Source organism: Pseudopipra pipra, chromosome 3 (assembly GCF_036250125.1).
Source record: "Pseudopipra pipra isolate bDixPip1 chromosome 3, bDixPip1.hap1, whole genome shotgun sequence".
In the NCBI taxonomy this organism is placed as follows: Eukaryota; Metazoa; Chordata; class Aves; order Passeriformes; family Pipridae; genus Pseudopipra; species Pseudopipra pipra.
Genome location: NC_087551.1, coordinates 55,912,571 through 55,940,446, shown reverse-complemented (window position 1 = coordinate 55,940,446; position 27,876 = coordinate 55,912,571). Strand labels below are relative to the sequence as shown.

General features: G+C 39.7%; 1 protein-coding gene across 2 annotated transcripts; it reads right to left on the bottom strand.

Annotated features, from left to right (window-relative positions):
• Positions 1 to 588: 588 nt before the first annotated feature.
• On the bottom strand, positions 589 to 27,541 carry NMBR (neuromedin B receptor). 2 transcript variants are annotated; one of them, XM_064649310.1, is made up of 4 exons: positions 27,126 to 27,201; positions 22,821 to 22,866; positions 12,292 to 12,640; positions 589 to 9,959 (listed from the first exon to the last, which is right to left on the bottom strand). In XM_064649310.1, exons 3-4 carry the CDS (start codon positions 12,616 to 12,618, stop codon positions 9,558 to 9,560), a joined length of 729 nt encoding a protein of 242 aa, XP_064505380.1. In that variant the 5' UTR covers positions 12,619 to 12,640; positions 22,821 to 22,866; positions 27,126 to 27,201; the 3' UTR covers positions 589 to 9,557. The 2 variants fall into 2 exon arrangements, with proteins under 2 accessions (XP_064505380.1, XP_064505379.1); XM_064649309.1 differs by lacking the exon at positions 22,821 to 22,866 and having other exon boundaries at positions 27,126 to 27,541.
• Between the last annotated feature and the right edge of the window lie 335 nt (positions 27,542 to 27,876).

Genomic DNA, 27,876 nt, shown 5'->3' with positions numbered 1-27,876 from the left:
CTGGTAAGGCTGCCTATGACCTGGCTCAAGAAGTTATAATGTTAAACTGAGGCAGGGGAGCCCATACAGCTCCTGGGGGTACAAAGGTGGTTTGGAACACTACCATTCCTTCACTAAGTGGAAATATACTACAGGCCTTGGCCCTGCAATGAGAAGAATTTGAGAGGACTGAAATTAGAAGGATCTTATTTGACAGGCAGGTAAGCAGTACATGGTACAAATGCAGGAGGGGCTGTCTGCTATAGAGCAAGGTCTTGCAAAATCGCTAATGTCAGCAGAGACATCTTGTCTCAGATGCCATGTAGATGGGACCCTCCAGCTTTATGGAAGCTAAGGCAGCAAGTTGCATTCACACTCTACACAGTGGGTCAGCTGGAGGTAGACTGTTGAAGATGCATAAGAAATGCAGTCCATAGGCACTGGGCAGCAGTAATACAGAATGGTTCATGAAGCACTGAGAACCATGAAGAGTTAAAACCAGCTAAGCTGCGGTACCATCCTCCCCTCGAGAAAGACAGCATTAATATCTCCTTTTGTTCACTCAAGAGTATTTTTTCTGAGTCAAACATCCACTACAAGGTGAATCAATAGAGCACTGAGCCACTAATGATGCAAGGCTTCTTACTCACAAATGACTCCATTTATTTAAAGAATGAAGTAACAAAATCCACCTCTTGACAGATCCAGAAGCTTCTTAGACACCTCCAGAGATTATGACTCACCCTGGGCAACCTATTCCAATGCCTGACCACCTTAACAGTGAAAAAAGTTTTTTCTAATATCTAATCTGAATCTCCCCTGTCTCAGCTTAAGGCCATTTCATCTAGTCCTCTCACTGCAGGTGCAGTAGAAGAGACTGGTCCCTATCTCACTAGAATCTCCTTTCAAGTAGTTGTAGAGAGTGATGAGGTTCCCTCTGAGCTTCCTCTTCTTAAGACTAAACAAACCCAGCTCCCTTAACCATTCTTCGTAAGATATATTTTCTAGACCTTTCGTGAACCTTGTTACCTTTGCCCTGTTGTCTGGCTGAGCTGGAGTTCATTTCCCCACGGTAGCCCTCACAGTGCTGTGCTTTGTATTGGTAGCTAGAAGGGTGTTGATAACACACTGGTGTTTTGGCTACTGCTGAGCACAACATCAGCACTGTAGCATTCCTTCCTCAAATGAGGGCAAGATCCTGGGAGGGGACACAAGTAGGCCAACTGACCCAAAGTGACCAAAGGCATATTCCAGACCATATGACATCAGCTCAGATATAAGAGCTAAGGCAAGGACCAGGAAGGCAGGCATTCATTGTCTGCAATGGTTGCCTGCTGAGGAACCATTATGCATACCAAAGCCCTGCTTCTTGGGAGTGGCTGACCATTGCTGCCCATGGGAAATAGAGAATAAATCTTATTATCTTTTGCTTCGTTTTTGCCCATGCAAGCTTTTGTTTTGCTTTGGCTTTAACAAACTGCCTTATCCCAACCCACAGGTTGTTTCCATCTTACTCTCTCCCCTATCCAGCTGGGAAGGGGAGTGATAGAGTGGCTAGGTGGGCAACTAGTGTCAAGCCAAGGTCAACCCACCACATTCCCCTTCTCTAGACACACTCCAGCACCTCAATGTCCTTTTTAAAGGGAGGGACCCAAAACTGAATGCAGCACTCAAGGTGTGGCCTCACCAATGCCAAATGCAGGTTAGGATGATGGCTTCCTGCTGGCTACACTATTCTTGATATTGGTTAAGATGCCATTGGCCATTTTGGTCACCTGTACACACTGCTGGTTCATGTTCAGCTGGCTGTCAACCAGCACTCCCAGGTCCCTTTCTCCTGAACAGTTCTCAAGTCACTCCTACAGTGACTGTAGCACCTGTAGTGCTGCATGGGATTGCTGCAACCCAGCTACAGGACCCAGCACTTCGCCTTATTACACCTTATGCAGTTGTGCTAAGCCCTTAATAGAGTCTGTCCAAGTCTTTCTGCAGAGCCTTCCAACAATCAAGCAGATCAACACTCCCACCCAACTTAGTGTCTTCTGCAAATTTACTTAGGGTGCACTCAATTCCCATGTCTACGTCATCAATAAAGATGTTAAACAGGACCAGCCCCAAAACTGAGCCTTGGGGAACACCGCTAGCAACTGGCTGCCAACTAGATTTAGCTCCTTTCACCATAACTCTCTGGGCTCAGTTTTTTAGCCATTGGAGAGTCCACCCATCCAAGCCATGAGCAGCCAGTTTTTCTAGGAGGATACTGTTGGAGACAGTGTCAAACACTTTACTGAAGTCTAGATAGATGACACCCACAGTCTTTTCCTCATCTACTAAGAGGGTCACTTTGTCATAGAAGGACAAAGTTGGTCAAACAGGACTTGCCTTTCATAAATCCATGTTGGCTGGGCTTGTTCCCTTGGTTGTCCTGCATGTGCTGTGTAATGGCACTCAGGATGAACCCTTCTGTAACCTTTCCCAGAACCAAGGTTAGGCTAACAGGCCTGTAGTTCCCTAGATCATCCTTCTGACCTTTCTTGTAGATGGGCATTACCTTTGCTAATTTCCAGTCAAATACTGGTTTGGCAAGTTCTTTCACCAGTTCTCTCATTACTCAGGGGTGGATACCATAAGGGCCCTTAGACTTGGGAGTGTCTAATTAGCGTAGCAGGTCAGTAACCATCTCCTCCTGGGTTATGGGGGCTTCACTCATCTCCCCATCACCAACTTCCAGCTCTAGGAGCTGGGTATCCTGAGGAAACTGGTCTCAATATTGAAGATTGAGGCAAAGAAGGCAATACGTACCTCTACCTTTTCCTCATTCCCTGACACTGCACTACTCTCTGCATTTGACAAATGATGGAGACACTCCTTGACCCTACTTTTGCTGCCAATGTATATACAGAAACTTTTTTTGTTGTCTTTAACTGTAGCAGCGAAATCAAGTTCTAGTTGGGCTTTGGCCTTTCTCATCTTCTCCCTACACGACCTTGCATCATCCTTGTAGTCCTCTCAAGTTACCTGACCCTCCTTCCAGAGATGATAGATTCTCTTTTTTTCCCTAAATTCCAGCATAACTTCTCTGTTTAATCAGGTCAGTCTTTTTTCCTGATGACTTGTTTTTCTATGCACGTGGGGACAGCTTACTCCTGAATATTTAACAATTCCTTTTTAAAGCACACCCATCACTCCTGGAGTCCTTTGCCCTTTTGGAAAGTCCCCTGATTCTCAAGGGACTTTGTCAATCAATGTCCTAAGTAGGCCAAAGTCTGCTTGCTGGAGGTTCAAGGTGGAAGTTCTGCTGGTGCTCTCTTCCTTACTTCACCCAGGACTGAAAACTCTACCATTCCTGGTCACTATGTCCAAGACGGTCACCAACCACCACATCACCCACCAGTCTTCCATTGTTCAGAAAAAACAGGTCTACTAGAGCACCTCCTCTGGAAAGTTTATTTACCAGTTTTTTTAGGAATTTGTCTTCCACACACTCCAGAAACCTCCTAGACTGCTTCCTCTCTGCTTCACTGTATTTCCAGCAGACAACTGGCAAGTTGAAGTCACCCACGAGTACAAGGGTCAGCAAGCATGAGACTTTTGCCAGCCACTTGTACAATGTCTAAAGAACTTATAGCTATCCATTGTAGCACTCTAGTTGTGAGAGTCATCCCACCATGTTTCTGTGATAGTGACTACATCATAACTTTCCTGCTGTACAGTGGCTTCCAGCTCCTCCTGCTTGCTGGCCATACTGAGTGCATTGGTGTAGATGCACTTCAAATGGGTTAATGGTTTTGCCTCCATCCCAGGTATGCCACCCCTAGGCTCATCTTTAGTGAGCCTGGCTGTGGTGGGGGAAAAAAAGTTTTCCCCCTGGAGTTAAAAAAATGGTAACCCCCAAGGGGGTGGTGTTCCTTGGGGTTGAACCAATCAGCACTCCTGCAAAATATAAACATATCACAACCAGACCGGAAAAGAAGGATGTTGTAGTTGTTGGGAAGTGGCCATGTTGTAAAGCCACGAGGAGAAGGGGCAAGAGCCCCTCTGGGGAGCCACGGCCCCCCAGTCCCCAGCTGGAGTCATAGAAACTTGGAAACAGTAATAAACTGGACCAGAGTCTGTGACTGAGAAGCTGAGAGTCTTTCTCCACTGTGAGTGGGCAGCAGGAGATACTAAAAGCGGCAGCAGAGCAGCAGTGGATGCAGAACCATGGCAGAGAGCCAGAAAGAGATAAGATGTAGCAGAGACGGCCTGCAGCCAAGCAGGAAGACACAGAGATCTCCAACGGAGAGAGACAGAGCAGGACTAAGCTCTACAGAGAGAGAGAGTTTGGGGTAAGAACTGAAACAAACCCCCCAAACCTCTCTGAGACCTCCTAGAGAGGAGGAGGAGATGGACTCCTATTTGAGAGGAGTCTTGGAGTGCAGCATGCACCGGACAGAGGAGCTAAGAAGCTCAAGACATCCCGGAACTGGACTGGGACGGCCAGACGGAATGCGGAGGGGGTGACCTTGCCCCCCTGCCCCGCTGCTGCTGCCAAGCTGGCAGCAGCTAAGACAGAGCACAGGAGCTCTGATAGAATGGTTGAGGCAAAGGCTTTCAACTGAAAGCTGCCCGAGACGTTCTGACTCAGGGGTGAATCCCCTGAGGAAAGGGACCGTCATGAAGACCCCCTGCACTTCATGATATGATGTGGTGATGCGAGCTTGTCCCTGATATCGCAGTCCACGGGAGAGAGAGGGGGTGAGAGGAGACCCCCCCTTGTGTGTAATGGAAGGAGATCCAGCTACAGCAGTCCAGCTACAGCTGCTGCATGGAAGAGGAGAGACACTGCTGTTCTGAGAGTGGAAACGATCTCTTCCTTCTTCCCTTCTGAACTTTTACTGGAAGAAGAGATTGATCCATTGTAAATACTGATTTATCATAGGAGAGATAGTTAAGATTATGTATATGATGTATTGTAATATTTATTTGTACAGTGATTGTAATATAATTCCCTTTCCCCTCATATTGAGTCTTGTCTAGTGTCTGGAAAACCCATCTCACTGGGGTGAGATGTGGTAGGGGGGCTTCGACTCGAGAATTGGATTTTAAGGGTCTCAAACTACGACACTGGTCTTATCACCTTCCCCCTTTGAGCCTAGACTTCACAGCCTGACTAACTTCTGGGACATAATTTCTGTAAACCTATTTGACTGAGCTAAGAAAAATATTTATGGGGCAGGCGTGTTGCAAAGATTTGTTCCATATTGTAACTGAAGTGGTTTTGTTGAAGATAATTATTATGTCACAGTGTAATACTAAATGTGGTGTCTCAGGTCAGTTAAGAATTTAACCATACTGACATTTCAGAATTCACCAGTGTATATAATGTTTATATGACTGACAGGGTGGAGTGACAAGATGCTATCAGACTTATTCTGTACTAGCTTTAGTCTAGAGAAAAAAAAAGTCTTACACTGAGGAAACAGTAATTGCCTCTATTCCCTCATTTTTCAAACACTGAGAAGGGATGGTAGTTTTCTCAATTGTTGCAAAAATATGTTTGAAAGACACCATCTCAAAATTCAGGAGAGGAAGACAGAAAAGAACTGATGTTTCTGAAATGAGAAAGTTTTCATAACAGAAAGAAATAATCAGGTGGTATTTTAACAACTGTTTTAGCACAGATCTAAATGTAGTATGTGAAAAGGTGACGATCTCATTTATGGATTTCCTTTGTTTCTTTGACTACAGTTAGAAGAAAATACTTCATAAAATGTGTTCTACAATCATTTAATTGTTAGCAAGTAGTGTTCTCTGAAAATAGCTTTATACATACAGCTGTACTTGTATACAATATGTACAGAAACACAGTAACAGACACTTCCAAAATGTGCATATTGGGCTAGCAATACATCCAGTAAAGCTCCAGAAAGATTAACTAATTCCAGCACACCATGCTACAAGAATTTGAGAGGACCTATATACAGTTTAGGTTACTTACTCAAAACAGACTTGGAGTATTAGGCCTGGGAAATAATGAACCAAAATTGTGCTGATTTCCTGACAAGAAGGAATTATAGTCTAGAACACCTTCCCCTCACAACAAAAAGAAACATAATGTATCTTGCAGTTCTGCCAGAAAGCTGGCTCATGCTGTCCATAACACACACAGCACTTTAAGATGCTGAGTGAAGAGTATGAATCAAACACAAGCATCAAATCTACTACAAATTAGATTATTATTTTTCCGGTAGGGCACCTGTATCATCTGGTAATGTCCCCATCAGACAAATGCATTTAGGAAATAAAGAACACAATGGATTTAGAAGTCCTGTGAAATGCTATGCAGTGTAGAAAGTTGCTAAACAAAATCAGGAGCTGGGAACCAGAAAAAAACCAGCACAAATGAATGGGAAACTTGATTGCAGTCAGTGATCAGCACTAAGAATTGACAGAGGAAGATTAAGCTTTTGTGGTTTGCAGGTGTGAAATATTTGTGAGTAAAAAGGAATCGAGACTGATCAGAAGTGCGGAATCCAAAACTTTGGGAACACTAGATTGTGGAATACCATTCCTAAACCACGACAGGTGACAATTTGCTAAACCATTACACATAGATTTACAAGTTCGAATCAATTGGCTCGTTTGTGTAAAACCTTCCAAGGAGCCACTGAAGCCACAGGGCAACAGCAATCATTTAGGGCAGGTAGTATGGAGCTGAACTACACTGAACTTCATAAGTTTTCTCATTTGAATGCTGCACACAACTTTAACTACATTACATCACCCTATAGGTCCATCCAACTGGACCATGCTGGTTGACATTAAGAACTCTAATCTATTACTTTCCCTGTTGAGTGGTAACAACTGGGGATTTTTTTTTCTCAGATAATTGGCTAAATCATGTACAGATTACATCAGTTTAACTTCTTGCTGCTTTAAAAATTGGGGCAGGGGTATGACTAGTCTTGAAGACAGGGGAATTGAGAAAGAAATTTTGAACTTCCGATGGTTCCACAGTTACAAACAGAACTAAATAAATGCAAGTGCATAAATAAGGACAAAAGGAATAGTGAGTTGCTATACTGCATTAGCACTTCAGCTTTTGAACTTATAAGGCTGGAAACTAATTCTGAAATCCAATCTAAATTTCTGGTTTACTTTCTAGTATTCACCTTAGACAAGTCACTGCAGAAGTCAAGGATACAGTGTTGTGACAGAGAGATCTGTGCTGGCGCAGTTCCATCCAATTTCAAAGAGAAAGGTATTTAAAATTACATTTGGCTCATGAACTGGCCATAACAAAATAATTTCACAAGGTGCCCTTATCTGCCATTACTGCCCCTTCTCCTAAGAAGGACACTGTGAGCATTTTCTCTCTGAAGCTCAGACACAAAACAAACCCTGCCCCAGCTAGCCTCTCACCTGGCTTGGGAATAATTATTCATCTGACACCATGCAGCTGTGTAAGGGGGAATCAGCTCTGACTCTCCCCAGAAGCTTTTCTATGAACAGCCTTGCCTGAGCAGCAGAAATATGTTTCCGTCTTTGTGCCTAGTTGACTACCTGTGTTGGCATGTGAACTGATTGAAAAAATTTTTAAAAAAATATATTATTTTAGGGCTGAACTTCTTGCTTTCTTGAGATCTGAAGGGCAGTTTTGCAAGCTTTGTATGGAGTATCCCTAGCAGAGATCTGTAACTGAAAAAAAGAGGAGCAGATCCTCCTAGCAAATTTGTTTGGACGTGATGGTAATTGGTACTAGAGCCTCACACAGCATTCCCAGTTGTTTAAATCCCAGGTCTGCACTGACCATGTACCTTGAAAATGTCCTCCTAGGAATAATGACAAAGATGTATGCTGCCCATGGCACTGGAATGACTAACAAAAACATTAGAAAATCATTTTTTTAGGCAGCTCAGACAGGATTTTCAGAAGTGCATTGACTATTTATGCACATGAGCCTTCAGGAAAAGAAAAAGTATCAGATTTTCAACAGTACTGGAGCCTTGTTGAGACTGGTAAACAGTGTGTGCATTAGGAGTAGATCTAGAAGATAGAATAGAATCACAAGATAGTTAAAATTGGAAAGGACCTCTAAGATCATCGCATTCAACCATTAGCCTAGCACCACCATGTTCACCACTAAACCATATCCCCAGCTGATATATACACACTCTTTTTGAACATTTCCAGGGATAGTGATTCCAGCACTTACCTAGGTAGCCTATTCTAATATGCCTGATCACCCTTTCAGTGAAAACATTTTTCCTAAAATGTAATCTAAACATTCCCTGACACAGCTAGAAGCTATTTCCTCTCGGCCTGTCAGTTATTACTTCGAAGAAGAGACTCACCCCCACCTGGCTTCAAACTCCTTCCACAGAGTTTTAGAGACTGATAAGGCCCCTCTGAGCCTCCTTTTCTCCAGATTACATAACTCCCGCTCATTCAGCAACTCCTCATAAGACATGTGCTTAAAACACAGAAAGCAAACAGCTGGTACTGAGCAACCAATGCCAGCTACTCATGCCAGCCACCCTGTTTCATTAGTTGTGGGTTGTTTCAGACTAGGACTCATCTGGCCCATGGTCTGGATGATCCTTAGCGATCAGAGTATGTTGAGTGTGCTCCTGCATGGCATCCTTCAGTTTGGTTTTGTCTGGTATTAATCTGGGTTCTGCACTCTGAGATCCTGCTGAGCTGTATGAAAACTTGCCACAGAACCCCTGTGAAGTAGCCACTCAGAATTTTACCTTCTTGAATGTTCAGCCCTCCCAGTACACTTAGCATCCTTCTTAGCTGTGTACTGATATCAACAACATCAGGTAGCAGCAAATAAATAGCATGTAGAAACTCTAAACCAATGGTGCCACAGTCTTAACAGTCAGAGAAATGAGCTTTCAGACACTGAGTTCTAGAAAACCTGCATGTTGCACACATTTTTCTTTTGATATGTTAACCATGAAAAGAATGAAATTTTAGCAGATAAACTTCTGACCTCGGCAGCAAACAGAAGCTTCAAAGAGTAAAATCTCATCATGTACATCTACCAAAGTGAACTAACAAGGTGGATTTCAATGAGGTAAAGATCTGGCACTCGATACTTGAATACTTTTTTATCTGAAACTAGAATTTATGTGTTGCAATGGCCCTTTAATTGAGTCCAAAATGCCTAACAGTCTTAATGAGCAATGTTTGTAGATACCACACAGCTAAAATAATGCAAAATCTATTAGAGTAAAACATAAGCCTGGATCAATATTCAGTTGAAAATACATATTTTTTCAAATCAGAAAATCTAAACTTTTTAAAGCAATATTATATCAGATACCCTGCTTTCCTTCATGTTAAACACATACTAGCATGTCCTTTAAAGTACAGTGTAACACCAGTCAGTTTTGGTTTCTCAATAAAATGTACTGCTCATTTCTATCTAAGAGTCAGACTAGGTGTGAGATAATCTGATACTGGCCAGACTTTGAGAGAACCTCTGTTTGGAGTACTTAGACAGTCTAATCACGAGAGCCAAAAGTGAGTTACAAACTGCAAATAAAATGTTCAAATTTGTTTCACAGTCAAAAATTACACATGTTAAATCATAATGACATTTCTTGTTTCAAGTTGTGCCCATTCAGTTGTGTCATGGTCGTTGCTGTGTTCCTGGTATTGCTTTTCAGGGAAGTCATTTGAATGGCAGAAGAGTTGTGCAAGTAGCTGGCAGATCTCTCTTGCTGAGCTTTCTTCCTGCAGCAAAGCTGGTTGTTGAAATGCCTTCTGAAACTCTCACTGAGAAAATACAATGCAAATGGGTTGACACAAGAATTGCAGAAGCTTAGCACTCGGGCCACTAAGGTAACAACCATGTGTCCTGTTGATGGATCAATCTTATTGTAATGAAAAGATCGGTACATGTATAGCACATGGTTAGGAAACCAGCAGATAGCAAAGAAGCCAACAAAAACTAGAACAATTTTTGCCAGACGTTTCCGAGTTTCCATCTAAAAAGATGAAGAGAACCCAAATGAACAACAATGATAGAACTACTCCACATAACAGACTAATTAAAACATGTAGTATTTTGCTTTATATTAGCTTCAACAACTATCATAAGTAAGGCCAGTAAAAATGCTTCCTTCACGCGTTGAATTACTTGTTCCGTCTCATTTACTTTCCTTTCCCACTTTCAGTTTACTTTCACTGACAGATCCTAGCTGTTTGCAGTTACACAAGGTTGCTCTTTCTATACGATATACACAGCAAGACTGATTCATGACCCAAGGAAACATTGGCTTTTAGCCTAAAAGTAAGCTCCAAAGGATGTCATGAACCGTAATCTTTTCAGTGCTTGGCTTGAAACTTAAGTTTTAGTTAGAAAGCTATTTAGAAACTGTTGGCTTTAAAATCTAGAGACATTGTGAATGAAATGTAGAGACATTACTAGGGTGTTAGCCATTCTATATATATACATATATGTTTATATCCCATTGTTTTTCCTGAAGTGCCTCAGCTTGCCCCTCTCTCCTAGAGAAACCACCAAAACTGCATTACACAGTATAAAGCATCTTAATTCCAGGGTAAAGTGAAAGGTTCCATTAAATCTTCAATAATGACATGAAATGTACCTTAATTTCAGCACTAAGTTATAATGGATTACAGTGACGCTACTGAGAATGGCTGAAAATTTGGCAAGATATGAGCCTACACAGTGAATCCAAAGTGAGAGAGAGACTGGACAGATAGAAGGCACCAAAGAGAGGCAGAAAGTTTCTTCATATTCTTCCTAAAAAATTTATTATGTATATGAGGTATGAAAATTTTGCAAATGCAGGAAAGTTTTCTAGCTCTGCTCAATTTTCTGGAAAAAAAAAATGAAGCAAATTTATTCTAACAGGGCTTCAAAATTTGTGAAATTAATCTTTAAGTAGTTTTCTTGTCTCTATCTAAACAAAAAACAGCGGGGAATTCCCAAAAGATGGAAAACCTCTAACATTTCAATTTGGTAGCATTTGCACTCACATTGCAAGAGCAAACTAAAAGGTGCAGAGGCAGAGAGTGAATTTTACACTTGGCCTAAAGAAACATGATTTGATAGCAATAGTCTGAATTTATTTTCTCTTGCTGGAAGACATGTAAGTATACCAGAATTTTCTATTCTTCTGAGCCTCATAGATTAAAAAAAGAAAAAAAAAACAAGTAGAATGAAAAAATATGTTCTTACTTTAAAATACATGTGAGTTCAGAAATGTGATATAAATTAAACATTTTTTTTCCATCTAGAGAGTTCAGCCAAAAGGCTCTCTATATTTCACAAGAAAATAAAATAATACCTGAAGTGCTAATATGTACGCACTTTTGACAAGAAACAGACCAGAGTAGAAATGAAATGCTGCTCAAAAAGGACATGAGGGAATGTAGTCTTTCCTTTAAATGAATATGCACATACTATATATGCAAGGAGATTTCAGTTAGTATGGAAGTAGTTTTATAAAATTCTGGAAGAGAAAATCATTCAAAGTTGTTTTAATAGGCATAAGTATTTTTCTCTATCACTACTAATGCTTTTGCAAAGTGATCAAGGCACTTTCACTGCAAAACTGGTGTTTGTACATGTACGTGTTCCTGCTAATGTTGCTATCTTACTGCTTCCTGTGCCTTACAGGGAAGATGGCTTTGTCCAGCATTTTAAAAAGCTTTGTCTCAAAGGTATATACCAAGAGTGTTATAGCATCTATAACAGAAAGGATATTAGAAAAGTGAGAGTTCAGGATTATATCCAAGGAAGATCTACTAAGAAAGTCAAAAAATAATCAGTTAATGCTCTGTGTTCATCTTTTCAGCACTCCTTGGTCTGAGAAGACCTTAGATTTCCTACATAAATTTTCCCTGCTTATGTCAGTTTTCTCATTTCCAAGCACAAATAAAAGAGGGACAATTCTCAAAGATTTCTTTCCCAAAATGGCTGCCTATAGAGACAGGTGAAGCCTGTCTACATTAACTACAAAAAACATCATTCTTTAGTAAGAACACAAGTAATGGTTAAATTAACAGCATATACAAGCACATGTACCAATGTCATTTACTGTTAAGAATGTGGATTGATGGCACTGAATTTATATTTTTCCTTGTTCATATTAATTTACATACTGGGCTTAATACTGAGTAATTGTGAAAACTAGATTTTTCAGATAATCCTTGTCTTAGTTCATGTGGAAACTGAACTCATCTTCTGTAAAATCCAAACTATTTGGGTGTTATAATTCCTTTACTTTCATTTATAAGTGTATACAAAACACAAATCTTTCAACAGGATGTAAAAAGCAAATTGCTTACCTGTCTTTTGGAATGCTCACTGTATTCTCCAGGGATGTTGTGAGCACTTTTTATTAAACTCTTTGCAATATGATAGTAGTAGATACTAATAATCACAAGAGGCACAAGGAAATATACAAGGAAAAGCAGCACAGAATGGATCTTTGGGTGCATGTCATCTGTCATGGGGTATGGTATGCACGCTGTGAAAGTGGCATTATCCGTGTCATTGATGTGAGCCAGCTCGGAGAACACTGCTTCAGGAACTGCTAGGAGCATGGAGATTACCCAGATGGCAGTGGCTTTAAGACAGGTCCATAGCACTGCACTGGAGGTCTGGATGTCCATGGGATTTACAATTGCTTTGTACCTGAAATTGATCAAAATGCAGATGCAAATTAAAAGGTATTTAAATTCAACATGTGATGCACAAGATCACTTAATGGTTTTGATTAAAATAATACGTTTTGCTCTTATTTGAAATGTCAAGAGGCTTGTAATCTTTCTTAAATTTGCATTCTCTAAATCTCTACCTTTATTTGTATACATCTTCATCAGAGGTGGCAGAGGGAGGCACCATAACCTGTGGCTGTAGGTGCCCGTTCCGAGCCAGTGTGGTGAAAGCCCAGAATCAGCCATGACTCTGCACTTTCTTTCTCCAAATACCCCCCAGCAAATCTCCAAATGTGCATCCTACCTCTGTATTTCCACCTCCCTCTTGTACCAGCACACAAATACTTAGCATTTCCTTCCTTCCTCAGCTCCTGAAGCCCAGGGCTCCTTCCTGTCTGCCACCATAGCTTTCCTACTCTAGGATAGCCCCAGTCCTCCTCAGAGGAATATATACATCTCCATAAAGTCAGGCAGAAATTACTCCCAACAGCCTGCAACTATTAAACTCTTACATAAAGTAAACATTTCCACATCCATAGTTGGAAGCTGCTGCTCTACACTGCATTTTGGAAAACTGTCTCATAATATATGATTACATATAAACCTTTGTGGAATTGATAATTTCATAGCCCTTACAATGAAAACAGGAAGAATTGCAGAGAATGGAAATATCACTCCACAGCAAAGTAAAGTAAACAAACAGAGATAGACTCTGGTCAGGAATTATTTTATTAAACAACATCATTGCAGGAAGGGAGAAAAATTGAAATTTTCCACAAGAAAATGTACATGCTAAAAGGGCAAGTATACTTTGAAAAAAATTTATGGGGGATATCTTAATGTTTTCCATAGATTTTTTAATTTATTTTTTTTTGTAAGTAAGTTATGCTTTAATGTTTTTATTAAAAACTAAACCTTAAACAGAACATTTCAGTTTGTCTAAGGAGCAGTAATGTGGAAGGTTGCTTTGTCTCATAAGTTCTTTTAGCTTTCTCAATTCTTTTGTTTTTATTTTCAATGTGATTTGAAATGGCTGGGGTTTTTTTCTGAAACAGCAAAAGTTTTGAGAATTGGAAAAAATATTCTTCTTTAATATCTAAAGGAAAATTTGATAAGAAGAAAGGAGTCAGGAGAGATTCATACTTCAGGTACATCATCATCTATCTTCAGGTCTTTCTAGTCAGTGGAGATATACTTTCAAAGAGTGATTCAGATTTCAGGTGCATTAAATCACGCTCTCAGGTGTTTATTTTTCTCTGTTAGCTATACAGTGAGATTAGACTGAGAACTCTAACTTAGATGCCTATCACTTTGTGATAAAACTCCATATCCAAGCATCTAGATACACATACATGCATACAGACATTTAAATATGTATGGCTATGAGCAGGGGTCTAAATACATACCAAGGGTTAGTTTATACCCAAATATAACAGTTGCTGAAGGGACTGCTGGGAAATGGAGTTGTGATCCCAGATATCCTTTATGGCTAATTTGCAAGTCCTGACAGGTAGTTCATAGCTTTTCAACACCATGAGCAGATATTTGATGAATTTTGGATTCAAGCTGTACCACCACACAGCAACTTTGAGTTTGCTGGCAATCAGCACTGCAGCTGGCTATGCCATGAAAATGTCTGGAGCAGAGCACTGTCTTGGTATCTTTTCTTCTGAGAATATTTGAGTCAAAATGTGCCTTGGAGTCCTCTGTCTCAGAATTGTGATAATTTTTTTTATCACTAAATAATTGAAAATAATGGCTATTTATGTGCATATCTTCTCTGAATTCAGAAAGATTTTTACAGTATCTTCACCCATATCACGCAGTAGAAAATGAAACTCAGCAAACAGTCTTTGTTAATTTCTGTTTACCATTTCTGCTAACGCACAATGAGAAACTCCCTGGACACCAAGGTGTAAAGAAATCCTTTATACTGCCATAAGAAGGACAGAAGCTTCTTCACAAAGCATGAATACTACCCAACACAAACTGTGACCTTATTATTCAATAACTGCTTCCTATTGCTGTCCGCCTTGATTTCATTACATAGAGACAGACCCTCTATTTCATTTCATTCAACTGAGGTGACGTCAAGTCCTTACATCTGCTCATTTTTTAAAAAACTTTACATTCTTTGGGAAGAGCTGGTTTGGGGTCTTTGGGGCATGGGGAGGGCATCGGACAAAAATAATATATTGTACTACAGATTACTTTTAGTTTTTCTTTCCCATTGCATTGCTTCAAACTATTTTGACCACAGCCCTATGACCCAAGACAATGACCGTATCACAAATAATTGTTTTAGCATTTGTTAATCTCTAAACGGAAGACCTTTTCAGAAGTCTTCACATTAGAAAAAGACGTGGCATATATTTCTACTTTGGCTGTTTCAGCAAAATATCATGCTTTTCCTTGAGTTATGACTGACTCCAGTTGGAAGGCATTGGAGCAAAGTGCCCCTTTTCACAAAACAGCTGAGTTTAGTACAAAAAAATTTCTTTTATTCTACTTGCTACTTTACTGACTACAAGTGTCCTCCTTCTTCCTAGGGCTCAGCTCTTCACAGTACTCAGTGTCAACGAGAAGAAAAAGACACTAAGTGCTGTACAAAATCCATCATCTTGTTCATATCTTTGCAAAGATATAGAGTAGAAAGAGACAGGTTACAGATAAAATCAAATGTAAACTGAATGAAATGAAAAGTGTTCCCAAAGTGAATACACAAACTCTTCCTTTGTATAGAACCAATGTAGGGCTAAAGCATACCACCAACCATTCAAATTTAAAAAAGCATATTTTCCGTCAATTAAAAAACACCAGTAAATTGAGCAAAGGTGCAAATTAGTCAAATTAATAAATAAATCCATCTTTTCCTTTACTTCACTGATGGAAAAAAAGCAAATTATAGATTTATGTGAAGTTCAGGAAATATTCATAAATACGCATTTGGTTTTAATTAGAAACCTTAATGTAAATTCTGTCTTCCTATATCCTTTATCATTATGACTGCTGACAAAGAGACTCCAACTCAGGAAACACTTCCTTTCTTTGGAGCTGTGGTTTCTGCCAACAGACACAAGCACAAACTTGCCCATTCTGCAGATTGGTTTTGTTTGTATAGTGTTTTTTCAATAGAAAGAATTCTCCTCCCTCCTACACAACCCAAAAAATTGATGAAAAGAATATCCTCTTCCTCCAGCATTATAACATGTTGCTACCTTATAAATACCAATCTATCTTATTCTCCTAACCTTTGTTTTCAAAGCCATTCGTAAAGGTATTTATCAGCTTCAAACTAGAATGGAAAGCTCTATTCCTGTCTCTGCTGCTTCCACAATGCTATTCCCCTCCCACACACCTGACTTTAAAAGAAGCTGCTTCATGCTTAGAGCTAAGCTGTCTTTCCACTACATTGCTGCTTCCTTTTCTAGAGTACTTAGTTGTGATGACCTTAAAAACAAACAAACAAAAAAAACCAACACGAAGCATCTAGACAACACTTAGGCAGCAACTGGACTAAGATAACAGCCAACAATTCCAACCAGAATTGCCACAATATCTCCTTGCCCTTTTGATTCTGGATTGTCTGTTGTCATTTCTTAAAAACCCTTCAGATCAAGGACTTTCTTCTTGTTCCTGTTTATATAGCACCTATCACAAATAGGACACTAATTTATAATCTAGTTTTCTACATGCCATCACAATGAAAATAAATATAATAATGAAGTGTCATAAAGCAAGGAGAGACACAATCCATATTATCTGGCTTTAATTTTCATTTCGATTCTGAAGCTGGAGGGGTTGGTATAATTTGCCTTCTCATAAATAAGTTTTTTTAAGTGATGTTGCTGTGCCATAGTACTGCATTTCCTGAAAACTAGAGTCATTTACCAAAACCATTCATGTGATAATCTTTTATTGTGTCACTGCATGGTGATTTCAAACACAAAAAACCTAACAACATAAAACATATCTGAACAGAAAACACAGCTGTATGGTCAGTATTTGTTGAAAATACAAATACCGTGTCCATTCCACTACAGTAGAATGAAATTTTGGATAGGACCAAAGTCCTTTTCCTTGTATGGCAGTTCATTTGACTCAACTCCAGTTGAATAATTAAGAGGAGAACAATTTATCTAGCCGAGAACAATATGGGATCATGTGATGTCCCACATTTGTGTTGTGGGAACTTCTTTCACAACAGACAAACTGTCTGAAATTTGCATTTATTCTATTTTATTCTTACAAATTCTTGCAATGCAAAAAAGATATCTTAATGTGTTTTTTTCCACAGATAGTCCCAATATTTTTATTCTGTGCTTATCTCTTAAAGGCAGAGAATTGCATTCACTCAGGAATGAGCACCTCTTGATATAATGAACAGTATTTGAAATGAAGACCAGCAGACCATGTGTAAACACACTTAAAGTGAATGTCAATGACATGTGTTCCGTGTTTCTTAAGGGGAAAATCCCAAGATTTTCCCAAGGCAAAAAAGTTTTCTACTACAGAAATATGCTTTGTTGAGCCAAAAAGCTATCAATAACGCTTCAACAAAAAAGTCCGATTTAAACTTTTGGTTGATGATTTCTCCACCCTGAAAACAATCAAAACAGAAGTTTCCAGGATGATGGGTGTTTCTGCATGAAATATATTACCTGTCCTGTCCACTCAGTGTATCAGAGAAGAAATTTTGGTTTTCCTTTTCATTTTTCTTGTCTTGCTACTTCTTCCTCTTGCTATTCACCTCACATTAGCTAACTATGCTTCTTACAAGCTCGTACAAATCTTGCAATGCTAACTCATTGCCCACAATCTGGATTTTTAGTTCTACTTCTCTAAAGCCATTTATTTATAACTGCAATAGTTAAAAGTACCATCAGTAATTTCTTCAATTCTCCTCCTGAAAGAAAAATTAGTAAATTGTTTCAGTGGCTATTATTCAGAAAAGTTCATATATTTCAGTATTCCCAGTAAATTTATATTTAAGTTTGATAATTCCAAGTTACCCATCAACATATGTTCACATATCTTAAGACAAATAGGTGTTCATTAGAGCTGCAGTTTCTCTAAGTTTCTACTTAGAGAAAAGAGAGGAGAGACGAGATAAGACAAGCAAACAAGAATGTAATCTAATAAAGAATTATGCTACATTTATATGAGCAAACTAAATAGTGCTAGAGTTTATTCTTAGGCCTGGAGGACAAGTGGCATTGGTTGGACATCCATGACTAGTTCAACTTTTTAATATCCCAATATGAGACCATCACTTCCAACAAAATTAGGCAGTTTACACTTCTATTGGTAATGGCCTCTGAGCTTGTGTTTAATACTGGATCATGCCTAGAAATTGTTTAGGAGAATATTGATTTACCCGGGTGAAAACCACACCATGAACTGCTCTAACAACTGTTTGACAAATGGCTGACTTCCAGCACTCAGGTCTATGCTTTGGTACTGTTGAATATGGGTTTGTGAGTATATATATATATATATATATATATATATATATATATATATAAAACATAAATATATGCAAACATATTTATGTGTATGGCAAAAACCCCACACACTTTCAGGTGCCTGGTCCCAAAAACATTATCCAGAAGCCTCGCACAATGGTTGGCCCGTTCTAACCTGCTGTGCACATTCTTTCTTAACTTCTAAACTAAGCAAGCAGTTGTATTTCCCCTGCTGTGCATGCCAGGATTGTACCTACTTAGTTGGCATCTAAGCTTCATTAGGATCCTGTAGCTAAGCACAGAAAAGCTGAGGAGCCGGATCTCAAAGTTGTGTTTAAATAATGACTGGAGCACACCAAAATCATTAACCTTCACAAGACTGCCATGGCAAAGGCAGCTCTGGTACCTGCCTCTCCAAGAACAAAATGGAGCCATTCATTCAACCAGGGTGTCTGAGAGTCATTGATCAGGCCTGCTAGACAGCAGCTCAAAATTAACATTTCACTTGTGAGGAGAGAACCCTACTCTTAAAGTACAAGGCAGTTTAGCATGTGTATTCTCTTGGCTTTTATTGCCTTTCTGGAGCATTTACCTCATTCCAACACTAATTTGGGATTCTGGATTTTGGATTCTGCTCTGGAGGGGTGGAGAGGGGGAGGGGTAAGTCAGCACCTAGGCTAGACACTAGGCATTGCAATGTGGAGCTAGGACACCTTACCTACTATTGGCTTTGTTCACTCATTCTCTGCTCTCCATTTAAAAAAACCACCTGGAAAACAAGAACTAATCTTGTTTTATCCTTCCAGAGTTTATGTTCTGAAACTTCAAGGGTCAAAGGACTTTGAGAAAAGACAAACCCATATCTCCAAATGGGTTTGATCCAAATTCCATTGATACCCCTACCTTTCAACTGATGAGACAGAGATGCATGCTTATCTGCATATTCACTGCATGCTTACTACATGTCTCTCAGCAACAATATCTATACATATTTGAATGAAGAAGATCTCACAAAATCATCACTGATTGAGCAGAAGGTCAATAAAAATATTAGTCACAGACACTAAAGTGCCTGGAAGCAGAAATCCTGAGTGTAAACTATGTTTAGTGCCAGTTTACCTTTATAAAAGTTCTGCTGTTACAAAACATTTCCTCCTGTTTCCTTGAGGAACTCAGTTATAGTCCATGCCATGGCAGATAGCATACTATTGCAGAGAACATCACATGGTCAGATGATTTTTAGAAATGTTACAAGCCAGGAAGAATTAAATAACCAAATCTCTATTAATATATCTAGAACAGACTTAGATTTTACTATTTGAGAATTTAGACCCCAAATCTCTAATTTCTAAATTCAAAAAGCAGCAACTTCATTTATTTGCTCCAGTATTATCATCTAGAAGGCTCCACTCTGCCACTTTTAAAAAAGTTTCCAGTTCAGTTTCATTTGCAACTTCTATTCTTAGTCTACCCTGAAATCAGTGTAGATGGAAAAAAACAAGTAAATACCATGGAAAAAAAAGGAAGATTAAAAAAATCAGAGGAAAAAGTTAATATAGCAATCCTTAAAATACAAACAATCAGACAAACATGGAGTCAAAACACAAACGTGACACTATTTTTAAAAAAATACTGTGAAAATCAGTTGGAAAAAAATGAAACCATATTTGGGATAGTCATGTGAGGGAATAAACAAAATCATACAAGATACAATGACAACATATTGAATAATCCATTTCTTTCATGTTTGTACACACATCACAATTTTATTTGTATATATGCTCACACAAAGCTGGAAATATACAAACCTGTATGCAGCAGATGTAATTACACCAAGCTTCATGTGAATCATAGAATCATAGAATAGATTGGGTTGGAAAAGACCTCCAAGATCATCAAGTCCAACCCCTGATCCAACTCCAATTACTATATCATGGCACTAAGGGCCACGTCCAATCTCTTTTTAAAAACCTCCAGGGATGGTGAATCCACCACCTCTCTGGGTAGGCCGTTCCAATGCCTGATAACCCTCTCTGTAAAGAATTTCTTCCTAACATCCAACCTAAACCTCCCCTGGCAGAGCTTGAGCCCATGTCCCCTTGTCCTATTGTTGGTTGCCTGGGAGAAGAGACCAACCCCCGCCTGGCTATAACCTCCCTTCAGGTAGTTGAAGAGAGTGATGAGGTCACCTCTAAGCCTTCTCCAGACTAAACAACCCCAGCTCCCTCAGCCTCTCCTCATAGGACTTGTGCTCAAGTCCCTTCACCAGCCTCGTTGCTCTTCTCTGGACCCGCTCCAGCACCTCAATATCCTTCCTGAACTGGGAACATGTGGGTTGTTCGTCTCTGGTTATTTTCTCTGATATCTGACAAGTTGTGTGAAGTTAATGCCAAAACACACTTCTCTGTAATGGACACCAAAGGAGGTTTCCTCATACATTCCAAAAATTTCATGAACTAGTAATAACTTACTTGCCATTTGTAATTACACTATCAAACTTGGCTGAATCTCAGCATAGATTTAGAATTTCGTAGTGGAGATACATGTCTAGACCTAGGGATTGCGACTGCATATACATTGTTTCATTAATACATATAAAAACACATGAAAATAATTTAGCACCAGGAATATATAGTCTGGAAGAATGGTTCTGCAGCAAAACTCATATGATAAATACAGAAGTTCTTCTATAATTAAACTATTCAAAATGAGGACTCAATTAAACTATCCCTTTTCCGGAGAATATTTGAGAGTTCCATCACTCTGCACACATAAAAAAGAGATCTATTATTTATTCTCTAACAAATTTATCATCACAGTAAACATGTAAAAGTTTTTCCCTAAAGAAAGCACACTTGATCTTTGACATAATTTCTAAGGACATGACAAATGCAGACTTGAGGATTCCAACAGTTCGATTTGTATTAACCCATTGCAATGTAATATGCAAGGTAGTTGTGTACCATGTCATGGCAAGAGCCAAACAGATAAAATAAATGAATGGAGATTTACATACTTGGTAAGAATTGGGCTGGATTTGCTGGTTAGCAGCTATTTTGTCTGTCCCCGGCACAGGCTTTTACTGAATTGATCAAAGAAGCAGGAAACAGGAGGGATGCTTTTGAAACTGTCTCCCAGGGTTTAGGTTGCGGCCTGTGAAAAGCTACTGGACACTGGCATTTGCATTAGTCAAAGCAAAGCTGGCTGTTGCCAGCGCAACACAGCCACTGCATTGATCACTGACCAGGATAAACATCACAGCCATTTCTCACTTTGCCATCCTCCATCTAAGCCGCTTCTGTATGAGTTGAAGAGCACACACAGGACACAGGCACAAAGGCAGGAGTTTAACATATGTAGGTGTCTGCATGAATTTTGAGAAACAGTTGCCTAACTTGGGAGGAAAATGTTATTTACTGAAAAATCATTTTCAGCTGTGTAAAGACGGACACAAGTGGAATTTCTCCAACATTTGATTTGACTTGCCTGGCTTGGACAATATTACCCTAGAATAGTTAACTCTTTAACCTACTCCAGACATAATTCTGCAGTGTTCTGTGGGAGTTTTCTGACATCCCTTTTGTTTCTTCTGAAATATTTGCCATCATATTCTTTTGATCTGTATAAAATGAATATAAATCAATAAGAACATTTTAGAGTGGAGATAGGTGAGAACAGGCTTCACTGTTTAACTTGACCAAGGTGTTTTAGCAAGGTTTATTTTGTAAATCAAGTTGGCACACATAAACTAAAATACGAGTTGAAAAAATGTGACAGACAAAGCTTGCCAAATGACTCTTTTTTTTTTTTTGCTTTGCCTGTTATTGCACAATTATAACCATATTGCTACAGCCTTCAGTGAGAGAAACATCTGGACTGTGATATATTTTAATGTTCTTCAGTGACTCATTCATTCAATACATTTACCTCAAGTGTATGTGTTCCTAAGAAGATTCATACTTCTACTTGGTCCATATAATTTTTTTTTCCCATCTACTATATACAGTTTTTCTCCTATACAGATAATCTTTCATTTTACCTTTGATTTTTTTTTCTTTATTCTTCAGTTAATTTTCAAGATGTCATTTAATACTACTTTCCTTGTAAAGGCTCTTTAATCCCTGAATATCAGCTATTAGAGCTCAAAAGGAAATCATGTCCACTTTCCGGCTTCACCTGCTCCACCACATGTAATAAGAAATGAGGATTTCACATTTCTCCAATCACAGTATTTCAGCCTGAATCAGCATCTTCCATAACAAAAGAAGAAACTGTAAGTAAATTCTGAAAAGAGTAAAAAGAAATTTTTATTAAGGTCCTATTACTAATGAAAAACCTAAAGGAGTTATTAGTGCAGCTTTTTACACTTCTGAGCATCTTCAAAACACTTCCTTAGTTCCCCCAAAAAAGGGAGACAATAGACATGCAAACTGAGCCAAAATGGATTTTGTTACCAACTGTCATCAGAAGTCATCACATAAATAGTAAACTTGCAAAAACCATTTTTAGCCTTTTTACAGTTTTAAAAATACAGATTAATATCTTACACATTTAAAGTAAATAAACAAAGAAATAAAACCAAGAAAAGAAGGATCAAATAGTTTAGCTATGCAAATCTATAGAATATATTTTAAACATCTCAGGCACTGTATTTAGTTATTTAAGTATGAATTTAAATTTTCAGACTCTTACCTGGTTAATCAAGTATTTGTCTCATCAAAGGTGTCCTTACGTCACACTTTTTAGAAAGAAAGCAAAGAAGATGCTATTTTAACTGCAGCAGGGTGAGTTCAGCTTTGCTGTCTCCATTAGAGTGTAGCAGGACTGCATTTGAGCTAACACATTTAAATCCTTCATTAGAAAGAAAATTCAATGTAGGAAAAGTAGCAGAATTAAATTTAATCCTATTGTTACAGATTACATTAAAAATGAGGCATAAACCACAGCCAAGGAGAAAAGGAAAGACTATGTGGGACAAATCTAGAGCTGTTTGAAGACACTGACATATATTCCTTCAGAGTTTACTCCAGTGTCTTGGCATTTTGTGGGTACCACACAATAATGCAGTAATGGCCAAAGGCACACATTGTTACTCACTCTTAATTCACTGCCTCCTGAGCTTTTCCAGCCACCTCTCCACACCAAGGTTTATGTATCATTCAGACCTCTAGCTCTGAAAAGCACCTCGGAAACACCTTTCTGTTCTTGCCATCTATGTCTTCACCCTACCTGGATTTCTTACTAGGAACAGGTCCTTGCCCTACCTAGACTCCTTCCCAGGAACAAAGCAGCAAGACCTCTTACTCTGAGAAGAGAGTGAGGAACGTCATGGGCCCAGTTTGCATTCTGAGCTAACTGCATGTCCACCATGGACATAAACTGGAAAGGCACTCCTTGGAGTAGTGAACAAGTTCATGGGATGGTCCAAGTCAGATTCATCTGTGGCTTCTGCCCTTTTTTGCAGTGAGGAGATATTGGCACACATTTTCTTCATGTGTGTCATGCTGCAGTCCCTCTGGCAACACTTCGCACTCTTTATTTTTATCCTCCTTATCAAAGACCACACCAAGTCCTAGGACTTTCTCAGTAACATCCTTTAGATCTGGTCAAAACTGCAGTCCATGAACCATGGAGAAACAAGCTCATCAGAGACCCCACTTTTAATTCCTTGTCCCATCGCATCTTTAGGAAGTGCATCCCTGGCCTTCATACATCAGCCCTGTGGGCACTTTCAGGGTGTGTTGAGTGCTATTGGGGGTGTTCTGCCCTATGGTGCCCTTAGTTCCTTTTATTTTGTTGTTTTGTTAATTTTTGTCCTTCAGCCCCCTTCTTTTTTCTTCATTTCTTCATTTCTACATTTCTTCATTTTCTACATCTTCACTGTAATTACTAGGTTTTCTCTTTCTGTAATCCACCTTCTCTTTTTTCCTTGATTTTATAAACCAGAGAAATATTAACATTTCCAGACGTGATCTGGTTTCTCCACAATAGAGAAGAGTGGCCATGGGAGGCACGGGTGCTGTCCCTACACATCTCCTGCATGGCAGTGAGAAGGGATGCCTGGCTCAGCAGCACAGCTCCTATGCTGCCTTCCCCACACCATAGCAGAGGGAGATCGCAACCTGCTCTCACACCAACACCCTGCACCACCAGTGCATCATCTCTAGAGCCACCATACCCACCATCTCTACCACTCCCATCCCTCTCTGCCCCAACATGTGTGGGGCTGCATCTGGGCACCACTCCCTGGTCAGTCAGGCCACCAGGAGTTCAGGGATGGGAAGAACCAGCTTCTATTCCTGTGATGGGGGTGGGCAGTAACCTATGCTGTGTGCAGCTGATTTCAGTTTCCAAGTGTGCTCTAAGGAAGTCTGGGAAGAATTGTTAAAAATTACATATCATGTTTGTACACATACACAAAGAAACCCCAAACCCAAAACAAAACTCAGACCATCTCAGTACAAGATAATGAAGCTTTCAGTTAAAAGGTGCATGTTTGTCAGACAGAAAGCATTACTGATGCTGAAAGGGACTTCTGTGACAAAAATCCATACGAAATAAAGCAACTTTAGAAAATATATATATATGCAATTAGTACTATTTTTTCTTCCTTAAATCTTCAGTTTGTTGGTAACATTCATTCAGAGTTTATAGCTTCTGTAGCTGCTTTTGTTAAATGTATCAACATACATGTAAACCATCATGCAGAATTTCCACATAAGCAATAAGTGCTAATTACACTGTGGAAACCAAGACAACCTTCCTTATCCTAATTCACGCAGGCATGTTGCAAGGAATTCTAAATATTCCTAAATCTGTTCCTTAGTGGAATCAATGTCTGGCATTCCATACAGTCCCATGGCAACAGGGAATAAAAAGCAGGAAAGGCTTTAATTATCATATATTAAAAGGTACTTTGAGCATTATCTGTGAAAGAGACAGAGAAGACATTGTGTATCAGACCAAATACGTACTGGATTATAATGGAGCCCATGTAGTGACATCACTGCATACAAACATTCTATGCTAGATTCACTTATCTAGAGAAAACACTGCACGCAGCCAGGCCTCACCTCCTCAGCACCTCTTGGGTGCAGGATGCTGCCACCACTCCTGATCTGCCTGCATAATTACCCATAACTGATCTAGTCAAGATGACACATGTTAGGATCAGGCTACAAATTAGTGTGACGCAAACCCCTCCACACCAGTGGACCCTCTAGTTCAACACAAGTGTCGTACAAAAAAAAGTAGATGTGATTCCAACTCAAACTCCACTGACAGTTTACCCAGCTTCACTCAGCGATATCTTGGGCCCCTAGGAGACTGGTCTCTGAAGTCAGTGGCTGATCTTCTGACTGGAAAATAAATGCTTTTTTTCTCAGTAACCAAAAATAAAATTGCAGAGTTTAAAAAAAACAGAGTTGTTTAATTCCTAGTAAAAACCATTTCTGACATTGGTATATACTGCAGACTCCAAAATGCTAGAGGAATGTATTTATTATGAGCTTATATGATCTCAACACACAAACTGAAGCTGTTTTCTGGTATGTGCAATCCTAAATGCTTTCAGTGTAAACAGATTCAGCATTATTACTTCTTCAATCTTTACTGATATTAAAGGAAGGATCAGACAATGAGTGCTCCAAATCCATATAAAAAGCAAATGAATGAACCCTTAAATCACTGGCATTCTCTCACATTACATTTCACTGGGAGATGATCTCCACTACAAGCAACTTCTTCCCTTTTCAAATAAGATACCACATTCATAATTTTAAACAGTGGAAATAGAGTAGAAAGAGCACTGCAGGGTTTCCTTGGCTCTTAAAGGACAGATTTTGACATACTCTTTAACTGAGTTAATCAGAGTGTTACAGGTGTTCACTTTAAGGTATGTTTTGCAAGCTATTATTAAAAAAATATAACCAATTTTCATAAGTTATGAAGTCTTTATAGACAAGTGTGTTCAGTCCTGATTCAAATACAACTGAAATTTATGTCTGCTGAAGACTATCCTCAGGTGTAATCAAACAATTTACTGAATTAGCAAAAAAAAACCCAAAAATTACAAGACTCTATTAGAAAAAGGATTAAAAGTTTTAAAGAAACATTATTGTAATTGTGAAGATATATCACTAAACTCAAGACTTCACATTATGCACCAATATAATGCAGTGCCTCGGTTTAAAACCCAACAAAATAAAATGGGATAATTTCTATGGAGAAGGAATTAAATATTTTCATTTCTGACTTAAAAAAACCCTGCTTAGATAACAGAAGAAAGATAATTTCATTTAATTCAAGGCTGCAATTACACTGCAAGATTTTGTCTTTCAGAGCCTGAAGCACAGTCCAACAGGCACTCAGTTGTTATAAATTCCTTAAGTACCCATTCACAGTAATTGGAAGGAAAAATTGGGATCCAGCTCTTTGTTTCTTCCTAATTTGACAAGTACTGAAGATGAAAGTGTTACTTTCTATTTGTTTTGGGGTATTTTCTTTTTTTTCCACTTTTCTAAAAGTTCAGAAGACAAAAAGAATAGTTTGAACAAAAGTTTAAGACTGACAATTACAACAGAACAGTTTGGATCCTCTGAATTCCCAGAAGCCAAGCTAGTTCTGGCAGTCACCTCTGGTAACCTGCTCTTCTACTAAGGCACAGATACCTTCCTCAAAAGAATAAGATTTCAGTATATGGCCTGTTACAGGCCCACCCCAGAGGTGCAGAAGACAGGGCTAAACCCAGTTTTTGCAGCTGACACCCTGGAAGCTGAAGGCCCAGGCACACCCATTTCCAGATACCTTTTAACTCCAGTTAATACCAGACTTGCCATCATCAGTGAGGGAAGCAGCACGGGCACCTCACAAACTGGAATGAGGGGACTGCAAACCAGGGACACCTTATCCAGAGGGGCACTTCACCTTTCATGCTAGCTCCGGCCAGCCTTTGCCCAAGCTGCAGAGAGCTGAGAACTGGCAGCCCAGCTTTCCTACCTGTCAGCACTGAGGGCAGTGAGAGTGAAGACGGAGACACCAACGGAGGTGAGCTGGATGACAGGGATGAGCTTGCAGCCCAGCTCCCCAAAGAGCCACTCCTCAGAGAAATACCGGGAGGCGTCCACGGGGACACAGGTCACTAGCAGCAGCAGATCACCAGCTGCAAGGCTGGAGATGAAGATGTTGGGCACACTTCTCATGGCACTGTTGGAAATGAAGATCTTCATAAGTGTGATGTTGCCCAGCAAGCCGACAGTGATGATGAGGAGGTAAAGCGATGGGATCACACAACGGATGATGAACATGGCCGTGCCCTTCTCTGGGGGCAGCAGGGCTGTGTCGGGCACCAGGTGGGCACTCCCATTCTCCCCAAGGGGCACTGTTGTGAGCTCGGGTGAGAGCTCTGGCTCCATCCTCCAGCTTCGGGTGGACTGAGGGTCTCTAGCGCAAAGTGCAGTGGGAGCCACTGGAAAGCTTTACTTTTCTGCAAGTCAACCAACTTTCTCCCCCCTTCCCTACTGCCTTTCTTCCTTCCCCTTCTTTGACGAGTTTTTTCCCTTCAGAAATGCAGAAGAATGTCCAACGGTGCAGTGGCGGGGAAGGGAAATAAAAATTCCCATGTTCTGCCCCTCAGCTTTTCGCACAAGCCTGTCCCAGTGGGCAGGTGGGCAAGAGATCCTAAGCCTTGCGGGCAGCGAACGCCGTCAGGACAGAGGCTGCCTGCCCTCGTCCCCAGGAGAGCCCTCGG